This window comes from Cricetulus griseus, chromosome 2 (assembly GCF_003668045.3).
Source record: "Cricetulus griseus strain 17A/GY chromosome 2, alternate assembly CriGri-PICRH-1.0, whole genome shotgun sequence".
Taxonomy (NCBI): Eukaryota; Metazoa; Chordata; class Mammalia; order Rodentia; family Cricetidae; genus Cricetulus; species Cricetulus griseus.
This window is the reverse complement of record NC_048595.1, coordinates 224,089,436-224,101,580: the sequence shown is the minus strand read 5'-3', so window position 1 is coordinate 224,101,580 and position 12,145 is coordinate 224,089,436. Positions and strand designations below refer to the sequence as shown.

Genomic DNA, 12,145 nt, shown 5'->3' with positions numbered 1-12,145 from the left:
CTAATCTAACTTAAAAGTGGATGCAAGAATGGACACTGCTCTTGAGGGTTAAGGAGAATGCAAGGACCGTACGTTCTAACTTTGAGGGCTATCACTTAGGCAACATTAACTTGTTAAAACTCCTTATGAAAAGATGTGTCAAGAGCCCTCATATTCCCCATGTGACAGTCACAAGGCTGCCTGGAACTTAGGACGAAGGAAGGGTCCCATGAATCACCACCCTGTCCAAGTGTGCTGCCCACGGTTAGCCCATCCTTTTCATCACACTGACTCAGCACAGATGACCCAGTAGGCCAGGGACACTGGCTGGTAACCATCCCACAGGGAAGACATGAAACCAAGGAGCAAGCTTGATCCCAAGAAACCTGGTGGAAAGTCTTACACGCCGGAGAGAAGTGACAGGGCCAAATGCACGTGCATGCAGGGAGCTAAGTCACTGTGCTCTCTGGTTCCCAGCCAAGGTGCAGATGCCGGAACATAAAATATGGAGGCAGGAGGAAAGGAGGGAAGAATCCTGTCAAGCAGACCAGGGCACACAGTTGTCAAGGGATCCAGAGTCAGCATAACTTTCTTCTGAATTCACCCTTTAGAGAGTAAAATGAACATTAGTGTTGTGCATGTGGCGGTGCATGCCTGCAACCTCATCTACCACACAGGAGGGGTGAAACAGGAAGGAGGAGAAGAGAGTTTGAAGCCACCCTGAGCCACTTGGAGTCCCTGCCTTTGCAGAGAGGGGTGGAGCTTAAGGGTGGAATGTTTGCTCAACATGTGCAAGACCTGGGTCCAAAATGGCAAAGACAAAAACATAGATGCCCCAACCCCGACATGGGATGTACAGGAGTGTGTGTTTATGTGTGTGTGGGGGAGATGGACAGACCACACCCTGTTTTTTGAGACAAGGGGCAGAGTCTAACTATGCAGCTCAAGAGCTTCTTCCCCAAGCTACTTGTGGCACCATCCCCCTCGTGAATGCACTGAAAGCCCTATGTTTAGGCCACAGGGAGGGAAATTATCCAAATGGGGAAGTGTCAAGATTTTAACCCAAACCCAGCAACTCTAGCTGAGAACTACAGTTCTGGCCTTCCAGCAGACAGGTGGTTCCCAATGTAACTCAAGTTTAAGAAAGCAAAGCTGATTATGGAGGTGGGGGATGAGATGTCAGTACAATTTAAACACAAGGGGGCCTTCTCTAATTCACCAGAACTCTCTACTAGCTGCCAAGCCAGGCAGTCTCACAACAGAGTTCAAAGGGAAATTCCAGAGGCCAGTTAGTTTATTTGAACAAGGTCGAACAGAAATTGATTAGGGAATTCAGCAGAGTCAACACCAAAGCAGGTTCTGAGCTCAACATCCCAACAATGTGAAGCCTTTTGGCTCCAGGCACAGACTCTCATAAAAGACTCCTCATAAAAGATAATTAACTCCACAATTAAGGCATTTCTCTAGAGTTGCCCCCACCCACTCCCGCCTTTGTGAGGGCAGAGCCCACGCACCTCACTCGGCAGCACTGGAGGGCGAGGCCCCTCTTCACAGCTGCAGCAAGGACAGCCTGTCTCCTCCCTGAGCTTTTCACCTGGTCCCCACCTTTCTTGGTGTCTGCACCTGCCTATGGACTTCTCTGCTTCAGATGGCTCCAAACTCGCCACACTTCTGCCTAGCTGCCAGCCAGCCTCTGGTGCTGGAGGAAACGAATCTCTTTTCATGTCTCTAAACCCAGGGCCTCTTGGAACAGTTTAACCTTTGGAACTGCCTCCACAGCTAACCATCAACCACTCTGTTGGGACTCCCTTGCTCAGCCATCTCCCACAGTCTATAGGATTCACGTGCTGCCTGTGAAAAGGGCTCCAGACACCCTGTCCTGGCTCTTCCCTTCCTTCTGCCCCATCCTAAGGAGACCTGTCTACCTCTGCAGTGGTCCCTGCTCTCCTCACAACCTGGGAAGGCCACCCTCCAATCTTCACTCCCTTTTGGTATCTGTGGATATACCTAGGTACATCCCTCCAGAGCACAAAAACGTCCTAGTCTCCTGAGGTTATAGCACATTTCCCATCCCCACCCTACAGGCACTTGCTAAGTGTCCCTACCGTCACAATCCCCACCCAAACTGATCTGTGACTCATCGGGTACTGGAATTACAGATGAACAGGTGAAGTGTCTCATCTGAGGTCTGAACCAAGACAGGGCAGAGCTGAACTACACCTACCTATAGCCTAGATGCTTGGGAGAATGGGCCCTGCTTCCGCTGTACCAAGGGACTACAGGTCTAAAGACACAAGGCTGTGCTGTGCTCATCTCTACAACCCACAGAGACTCTAACTGCCGCCTCAGAGGCAGATTTGCAATCTCAACATCACCACAGCACAGAAGGCAGCCAGGACTTCTGTGACAAAGAGGGCTGATGTGTCATGAAGTCTCCTAGGACTGTCACAGCAGCACATGTTAACGTCACCATGCTCTGGGCAAGCAGAACTCATGCCATACACTTCCTTTTAGACAAAGAATCTGACTTCCAAACATCACGCTGCCTTCACTGTGGCACAAGAAGCCTGATTTTAGGGTTAGGGTAGTAACACTTGTCCCAAATCCCAGCACGTGGGAGGCTGAGGTAGTAGGACTGCTATTAGAGGCTAACCCAGGCTACACCGCAAGACTTTGTCACCAAACCAAACCAAACATACTCTGGTTTTAAATTCAGAAACATCCTCCCCCCTCTCCTCAAGCAGAATTTCTCTGTGTATCCTTGGCTGTCCTGGAACTTGCTCTGAAGACCAGGTTGGCCTCGAACTCACAGAGATCCGCCTACCTCTGCCTCCCGAGTGCTGGGATTAAGGTGGTGTGTGTGCCACCACCATCCTGCTCAGAAACATCCTCTTATAGAAGGAAGTATTGTGTGCAGTATTAAAATGGAACTCACCATGTTTGAGGTCTACCACAACCAAAAGGTGAGGCTAATAAAACATGAGCTCTTGTCTGGAGATGGGCAGGAGCAAAGGTTGTACACCTGTGATACCCTGAGGCCACTGAACACGGCTAAAAGCAAAAGTCACATGTGTATTTTACCACTAAAATAACACAGAACAAAATCCCAATCTTAGATGCTCTTCACCAGATGAAATGAAAGTCCAGTGTCAAGGATGGCAGAGCTTCAGTTCTATCAACCTTCTGAGGTCAGACACAATCAGGGATCACAAGTTGAGTGTCATACCATACACCCAAATCTCTAACAATACGTCTGCTGACTCAAGCACTGGGGATATTTCATAGTCTGTACACTGCTGCTATACCAGAATACCCAAGACTAAGTGACAGTAGAAATGTATTTGGCTCACAGATCTGGAAGCTAGAAGGGCAGAACTCAGGACTGGAAGGGCTAAATGTACCCTTTATTAGAAACCCACCTTCAGAGGACTACTTACTCATTTTGACAAAGGTGATCTATCCTGACAGAATGCGCATGCCCTAATTATCAACACTGCTGTGGTGTGTGTGTGTGTGTGTGTGTGTGTGTGTGTGTGTGTGTGTGTGTGTGTACGCGCGCGCATGTGCGCATGTGTGTATGTTCCAACACAAGAATTTCACATTCAAGCCGATAGCTAGATGTGGTATTTTTCACACAGACTACTCTTATAGAGATATTCTTAACTGAAAGGATAATGTTACTTAAGTATTATATTGTTGTCCATTCCCAAAATATCTTTTAAAGGCTGAAGATTTTTCTTTAATTGCAAATCAATATACACCTATCACAAATATCCAGATTTTGCAGATACACTGAATTAAAACTGAAAGGGCTCCCTTGGATCCCACCCCTACCCATTTCTCAGATTGAACCAGTGCTAACTTATCACACCCAGGTCTTCCTGGCTTTCTACCTTCTCCCCACAACCATCACCTATGCATGACCACAAGTACGGTGGACCCATTCCCTGTGCATAACCACAAGTACAGTAGACCCATTTCCTTCCACAGACCTTTTTTTTTTTTTTTTTTTTTGGCTCTTCTTGAGCTACCCTCAATTACTTTTATCTAGAGCCTTAGAGCCAAACTCCACACCACAGAAAAACAAGCCTCATTGTTTCTTCCACAGGCTTTGGTGTCATCCATTCTGTCTGCCTTCTCTAATGAACTTTGCCAGGCTTTGGTGTCACCCATCCTGTCTACCCTCTCTAATGGCCTTTGCTTAGGTGCCTTTCCCAAGATTCACTTCCTTATTAAGCTGAACTCTGACCCCTTCCACCCTGATCTAGTGTCTGTGTTCTCAAAGTAGATGAGCTGCCTTAACAGCTCAGATCAGCAGCAGGCCTGGCCAGTCCTCCCAGTGAGGCAGCAGATGTCTCCCTCCATGGCGACATGTTTTGGTCACATCCTGAGAACGCCTGTGTAGATTCACTAGGGCTGGGCACCGACAAATTCAATCACTGTGGTCCAAACATTAAATAATGTAGGCTTCTGAGACTACAAGTCTCTGTGGCAAATCCTCAGCCTTGACTGCAGAAGTTCAAATGCAGCCACAACAAGAAGTAAATGAATGGGCATGTCCCAATAAAACTTTATTTACAAATGTTATGGCTAGGCCATAGTTGGCTGGTGTTGCTCTAGAATTAAGTAACGTTTATGAGACCTGCAAGAGCATTTTCTTTTTTGTTTTTCTTGATGCCCTCGAGAAACCATGAAATCCTCAACAACTGGGCCCAGGTATACACCTTGCTTTAAAACACCCTGCATACTGCATCCCAACCTTTAGCAATTCAGAAACCAGCAAGACTCAGTGAGTTGAGAGAATCTCATTGGGTTGCCTAAGTTCAGAGATGAGAACTCATGTCATCTGGCTTCAACCCAGACTCTAGTTACAATACTAGAATGTGGCCTAATTACCAGGAACACTGATGCATCAGAAAGCTGCTTCCAACAGTTACAGGATCAGTGCAGTAAGATTTAAGAAAAACTAACCCGTCTGCTATCCATCAGCAACTACTATCGCTGAACCCCACCCTACTGCCCATGAGCACATAGGAAGGGCCACTACCCATACTACCCAGAAAGAAACCCTGAAAGCCAGCAAGAAAGCTGTGTACTCCAGGAGGCCTTTAGTGAATCTTGCTAAGGCCCAACTCACAACCCAGAAGGAACTCCAGGCACAAAACTGTGGTTCCTTACTCATCTCATTTACTTCTCAAACACTCCATCATACAGAATATGAAAACTTTACAGGCAAGGAACTCATGCTCAGAAATAATATTCTAAGGCCATGTGGCTCATAAGTGACATTATTCTGACAAAACAAGACAAATGTTCTGCAGCCTGTCTTCTGGGTCTTCCCACCCTCCCAATCAGAGTGCCTGCACAATTCAAACCCCAGCCCAATGTGGGCACTGACATATCCTCAGAAAAGGACACAGCAGACAGATAGCTCCACCTGCTGTGACGGTACACAAATGCTCTTTCTTCACAAACTTGGCCATCTATAGAAACAGTGACTATCATTCACATCTCGAGGTGGCTGTCAAGTGTGACTGACAGTCCTCAGCTCCATGCCAGTGCCCAACCTGATGCTACAGTTGGGATCACCACGTCTGCTACCATTGTGGATAGGTAAAGGCAATAAAGGGACCTGGAGACACGGCTAGCTCCAACTCCAAGGGAGTAAGAGGCCAGGTGGCTGCTGGTCACCCCCACTGCCCACTGCCTCTCTAGGGCACAACAAAGCAGGATGGGGTGCAGGGACCCTGCCAAGAGATTACACTGTTTGCTATTCCTTTGGAATTTGGGAGACAGACTAAACATGGCAGGACTTGGAGATGGATGCTTGGTTTGATCTGACTTTTAGGTAGAAACCTCTGGTTTTGTTTCAAAGCCAGTCTGACACTGACACACACACACACCACACACACCACACACACACCACACACACAGAGAGAGAGAGAGAGAGAGAGAGAGAGAGAGAGAGAGAGAGCGCAAAGGATAATTTTGTGCACACCAAGACTTGCCTGTATAGAGGTGTATAAGTCAAATATTTCTAGAGTGAGATGGGCTCAACCAAATCAGCTCTTCATTTCACAGATAACCCTTGAAGATTGTAGTGTAAGTAATTCACCCAAGGCCACACTACTAGTTACTATTAGACATTTATGATCTTCAGCACATACAGGGTGGGAAGAAGAGCCCCAAAGCCATAGCTCCAAAACAAAACCATGAAGTGAGTGCTGGTGTGTATCTGTAGAGAGCCATCATCAGCAAATTAGTCACTCCCCTGACAATTACCAAGCCACACCCAAGACGGGAACAGGTGTTGAAAAAGAAGCCTTACTGGCCAAATGGGATAACTGTTGAACACCCATTCACTTTAACTTGCTAAATACCAGTAATCAGGTAATAACATTTGAACGTGAGGGTACTGCAGAAATGACAAGCTTCTGGGTTGTCATTTATTAGCCATGTGACCTGAGACAAACATGAACTTAATGTTCCTGTTGATAAAACAAGAAAAATATCAGGCTGGAGAGAAGGCTCAGTGGCTAAGATCACTGGCTGCTCTTTCAGAAGTTCTGAGTTCAATTCCCAAACACACATTGTGGCTCACAACTGTAAATAATTACAGTTTCATGGGATCCAATGCTCTCTTCTGGTGTGCAGATAAAACACCTATACACATAAAATACAAGAATAAATAAATAAATCTAAAAAGGAGGAAGAATACTTTTCTTGAAGGGGTTCTGTGACAAAACAAGGTTAGCTGTGTGATCTAACGACACACTGCAAAAATGAGGTGGCTACCTTTTGGTCTTTAATCTTCTGTAATCCAGAATTGTTCCCACTGCCTGCTAGTAAACATGGCTGCACAGCGTCTATCATCCCAGCTGTTAAGAGGCTGAGGCAAGAGCATTTCCAGTCAGAAGCCAGCCTTGTTTACACAAAAAGTGTGATTCAAAAGAAAGAGATCCTGGCCCTTTTAATAACTTTATGAAGATAGTTTGTGTGGTAGAATATTGATTTAAGGTGTGACTTTTGTTTATGTGGCATTTGTTTAACTCTGTGAAGCTGTGATTCTTTGGCTGTCTAATACAGGGCTGAATGGCCATTAGCAAGGCAGGAGTAAGGACAGATGGGGCTGGCAGGCAGAGGGAATAAATAGGAGGAGAAGCAATGAGTGATCAAGGAGAGCAGGACAGCCACCCACCCAGAGTTGCAGAAGAAAGAAAGATAAAAGCCCAAAGGGAGAAGGTAAATGGGATAATTTAAGAAAAGCCGGTTAGTTGGCCGGGCGTTGGTGGCGCATGCCTTTAATCCCAGCACTTGGGAGGCAGAGGCAGAGGCAGAGGCAGGCGGATCTCTGTGAGTTCGAGTGCCAGGATAGGCTCCAAAGCTACACAGAGAAACCCTGTCTTGAAAAACCAAAAAAAAACGAAACAAACAAACAAACAAAACAAAACAAAACAAAAAAAAAGAAAAGAAAAGCTGGTTAGTAAGAATAAGCCTCTGTATGTGATTTATTTGGGAGCTGGGTGGCAGGGCCCTCAAAAAGACCAAAAAGTCAAAAGAGTAAAAAAATTTCAAACAATGAGTCTGTATACCATAATGTGCCCCTTCATTACATGAAACTCAATGAATGGTATTTGTTAGCAACTAGATTACTTCCAACTGTTTAAGATTTTGTATTATTAATTACACTGTGTATGTGAGCATGCAATGTAGTACTTGTGGGGGTCACAGGACAACTTCTGGGAGTTGGTTCTCTCCTTCCACAGTGAGTTTCAGGGATTGAATTCAGGCTTGTACTGGATGCATTTTCACTCACTCCCCCGCTACATTTTTTGTATATATTTATAGAATACAGTATAATCCAACCTAAGTATATGACACGGAATGATTATCAGGGTGAAGCCTTTTCATCCCCTCTACCATGAATCATTTCTATGGCTGTTCTCTATCTTCCCAGTTCCTCTTGGTCACCTGACACACAATTCACTCTCAGAGCTCAGCTCAAAAATATAATAGTCTGTCCTTCTCTTTACTTCAGCATCTCTCACCACTATCATTCTACCCAGGAAATATGCACAAGACAGAGCGAGTAGCTGCCATTCACCCAGCCCTTTACAGCACATACACTGCTTTCCCAAAGGGTTGGGATATTCATATCCTATATTGTGTCCACAGCCCTGAATTTATAATGAGGGAATTAATTTGAATTCCTCTTGTGACCAAAGAAACAACTGTAAAAAGGTCAAAGAGAAAGTGTTAGATGTCTTTCAAATCCTCCCAGAAGCGTATTCACTGTATGAGAGGATTTTAAAAACATGTACTTATTGTTTAAACCATGAATTTTTTTTTTTTTTTAAAGTTCTGTTGCCTAAGCAAATCTTCCAAAGACTAAGATTAAAGGCATAGGCTGGGAGCTGCCACAGGTGGCTCAGTTGGTGAATCAGTGCTTGGCACACAAGCATGAGGACCAGAATTTGGATGTCCAGCACCAATGTCCATAGTCAGGCACTGTGGTACATGCTTATAGTCCCAGAACTGAGGAGGCAGAGACAGGAGGATGGTCCCTAGGGCTTGCTGACTAGCTAGTCTGCTGAAGAGGTGAGCCCAGGTCTCAACAGTGACCGAGGAAGACACTTGACCTCTGCCCTCCATGTGCACATCATCCTCACCTCCCCCACCACACGCAGGCAAAGAAAGTCCTAGCTACTCACAGTCGTCACCAGAAATCAATGGCAAATACTGTGTGTGTGTGTGTGTGTGTGTGTGTGTGTGTGTGTGTGTGTGTGTGTGTGTGTTCATTAGTGTTTTATATAACATATGTCTGTGTGAGGGTTTCAAAAGCCCTAGAACTTGAGTTATAGACAGGTGTGAGCTGCCATGTAGTCTTCTGGTCCTCTGGAAGAGCAGCCAATACTCCCAACTGCTGAGCCATCTCTCCAGCAAATACATTTTTTTTTTTAAATCACAACTAATATTTAAGTCCCTTTTCAAGATCCACTTCTAAGCGTGGAGACTTAATGATTAAAAAGAGCCATCAAAAGTCCTGGCCCCATATGGATATAAAATATAGTTCTTTCCCTCAAGGGGCCTGCAGTTTGCCATTTCAGTTACAAAGCAAACAAATAACTTTTACAAACACCCTGGAAAGTGGGCACAGTTAATTTGACTTCACAGGGGGAAAACTAAAGTTCCAGTGGGGAGAGATGGAGTTAAGATGTCCCCCCAAACCAGGTCTTTGAGTTCAAAGATTTTGTTAACAGAAAATGCCATTGCAGCAGTTTAAGCAAAAATCAAGAACTTCCACGGGGGAGGGGGGATAAACAGAGAGTTGGCTCAGCCATTAAGGGCACTGACCGTTCTTTCAGAGGTCCTGAGTTCAATTCCTGGCAACCACAAGGTGACTCACAACCACCTTGAATGAGATCTGGTGCCTTCTGCTGGCATGCAGACAGAAGACTGTATACATAATAAATAAAATCTTTAAAAAAAAAAAAACATCGCAAAAAGAAATAAATAAAAATAACGTTTCAAAAAAAAAAAAAAAAACTTCCATGGGACATCCTGGCTGGGGAACAGCACAATGTCACCAATAAGGCTCCAGGCAACAGGGACCTTGGGCAAAGACTGTGCAGTATTGATAGCAAATGGTTGGATTTGTCTGGAGAGCAGATACCCTCTGCAGAACCCCATGCGACAGTGAAAAGGGCACCTGAGATGGCTTAATTCAGACTCCCCAGCAGGTGATGCGCAATGCTTGAAACAGTGTGCCTCTTTAAAAGTGGCCTGAGGAAGCTAAGCCAGGAGAGGATGCCCATGCCTCCCTCAACAGAGGGACTCTTTGTTCTGGGTAATATAATAAATTCGGAGAAATACAAAGTTCCATTCAGCAAGCCCTTTACTCTTTACCCACTTGCAAACAAAGGAAAAAGACCTTCCTTTTCCAGTTCGTAATTTATGTTATCAAATCTTACTCCATCAATCTGACTGATGGACTGAAGCTGGGGAAGATTACACATAGCCACTCCAATTTCATGAGATTATTAACCCTGAAAAAGCCACTTAAGTGTTTAATGAGTACTCAGACCTCAACACATTCCAACTTCCTCAAGGGGGAAAAAGTCAGCCAGGCAAGACAAGTTTATTGCCCCAAATTGCATTCATACCTGGATGAACACAGGTAGGTTGTTGTTTGTTTGAGACAGGGTCTCGACATTTACCTGGCTGGCTTAGAATTTGCTAGGTAGAACAGGCTGGACTCAAACTTACAGAGATCTGCCTGACTCTTCCTCCCTAGGGCTCAGATTAAAGACGTGCACACCATGGCAATACAGACACTAAAAACAAGCTGTCTAAACCAGGTGTGCTGCTTCATGCCTATAACTCTAGCACTTAGGGGGCTGAAGCAGGCTCAGAGTGAATTCAAGGCACACCTGAGCAACACAGTGAGAGTCAGAACCTGGACTCTTACAGAGAAACCCTGGCACACACAAAAAGCCAAAACAAACAGAAAAAGAGAACACTCAAGTTGGCAATGTTACTATTCCATCATCTGTAAATAGAAAAATTTAAAGAGAAAACCAAAAATCTCTCCAAATGTGTTTTAGATTTTCTAAAGGACAACTGCCTCTAATTTGCAAGCAACCTGATGAGGTAGGGCCACTGACCAGTATGAGTTCTAAAACCAGATACCCCACCCACATGGCTGCCACAGCTGCCCCAGAGCCTCTAGATAGCAGGGAGCTGAGTTCTAAAACAACAATGGGAGCATTTCTAGACAAGAGGGCTTTGGAAAGACTCTCAGGCATTTTGCAAGAATATCAACTTCTGGTTTACTTCACGTGAGAGGAGCCCATTGCTTATCAACCTTGAAGGCTACCTTGAGGTAAAAGCAGAGATAAGCTTAAACCACTTTATAATGTGGAGTCTGCTGATTAGGAAAAGAAACTGCTGACATCTTCTCCAAGGCACTACATTAGTCAGGGAAACAGCTTCTCCATACACTAACTTCATTTCACAAATGATGAGGTATTTATCATCTCAAAAAAATCAAGGCTGAGGCAAACACCTAAAACCGACTTGGCAAGGGTTGGCCTGTCCCAAACAGCTCCCTGAACTGTCTTCCTTGCTTTCCCTTACCTTGGGTACAGCCTGGAAGCTGCATGTGTACTCCTGACTCCTGGGCCCTCCCAGGCTGGCATCTTTAGGCTGCTCTAAGCACTGCACAGAGATTTAAAGTTCAAAGGATAGGTTTCCTAGGCCGGGTAACCCCTTCGTCTGATTCACCCCCTTGTCATAATCCAAGTCCATCAGAGGGGAGTTAGTGGGCACAAGGGCACAGAATTTCCATTGACTTAGTCATCCTGATTTGGTTTAATTAGTACTCTTCCCTAGGCATCACCACACACACACCCACCGTTTCCAATGAGAAAACTGTAGACACACAAATAGCGACGCACCCATGCCCAAGTTGGCCACAGCAAGAAAAGCCAGATGAGGGAGGTCACTACACTGTTCCTGGTGTCGTCCTGTCCCTAGCTAATTGTGGGCCTACAGTATTTGTTGGCCTCAGTTTCCTGAGACGTTAAATGAACGTGAAAAGAGGCAACCCACACTAGATCAAGCTGAGTCAATCTGGTGCCTGGAGTTTTGTTCTCGGCTTCCACCGTCTGGAGATAAGGGGCAATGATGCAGTCGAAGCTAAGTAAACTTAAGAGCTCGTGTGCATGTAGAATTTGTTTTGTTTAAAATGGCTAAAAACAAGCAAAGTCCCTATCCTCTGCACCCATTGTCCCTCCAATTCCCACATCCTAAATCAGGTGACCACAGCTGGAATGGGCTCAAAGCCGGCCAAACAGCGGCCCCGGCTGTCACTTCTCCCAGACCACAGAACAGCGCGAGGGTGGACAGACACTGGAGAAGGCGACCTCCGCGGCTGCACCCGCCGACCAACTTCCCCGCGCCCGCGCCCGCGCCCCCAGCTCCCGCGCCCGCGGTCTCCGGAGCGGCCGCACCACCCCGCCGCATCCCGCCCAGCCCGCCCGGGTCTCTGGAAGCCGCTCACCTGCGCAGGGCACAGCAGCAGCAGGAGGAGGCCGAGGGCCGGGTGGCGCGCGCTCATGTTGTCGTCGCGCGGGGCTACCGACCGCGGTTCTGCTTGCCGTCCACC

General features: G+C 46.1%; 1 protein-coding gene across 1 annotated transcript in view; it reads right to left on the bottom strand.

Moving 5' to 3' along the window:
• The window catches only part of Npc1 (NPC intracellular cholesterol transporter 1), a 49,463-nt gene extending 37,318 nt beyond the window's left edge, over positions 1-12,145 (bottom strand). Inside the window, exon 1 of the mRNA NM_001246687.1 lies at positions 12,041-12,145. Within this exon, the coding sequence (NP_001233616.1) occupies positions 12,041-12,097 (57 nt within the window). The 5' untranslated portion in view covers positions 12,098-12,145. The remainder of the gene's footprint in view (positions 1-12,040) is intronic.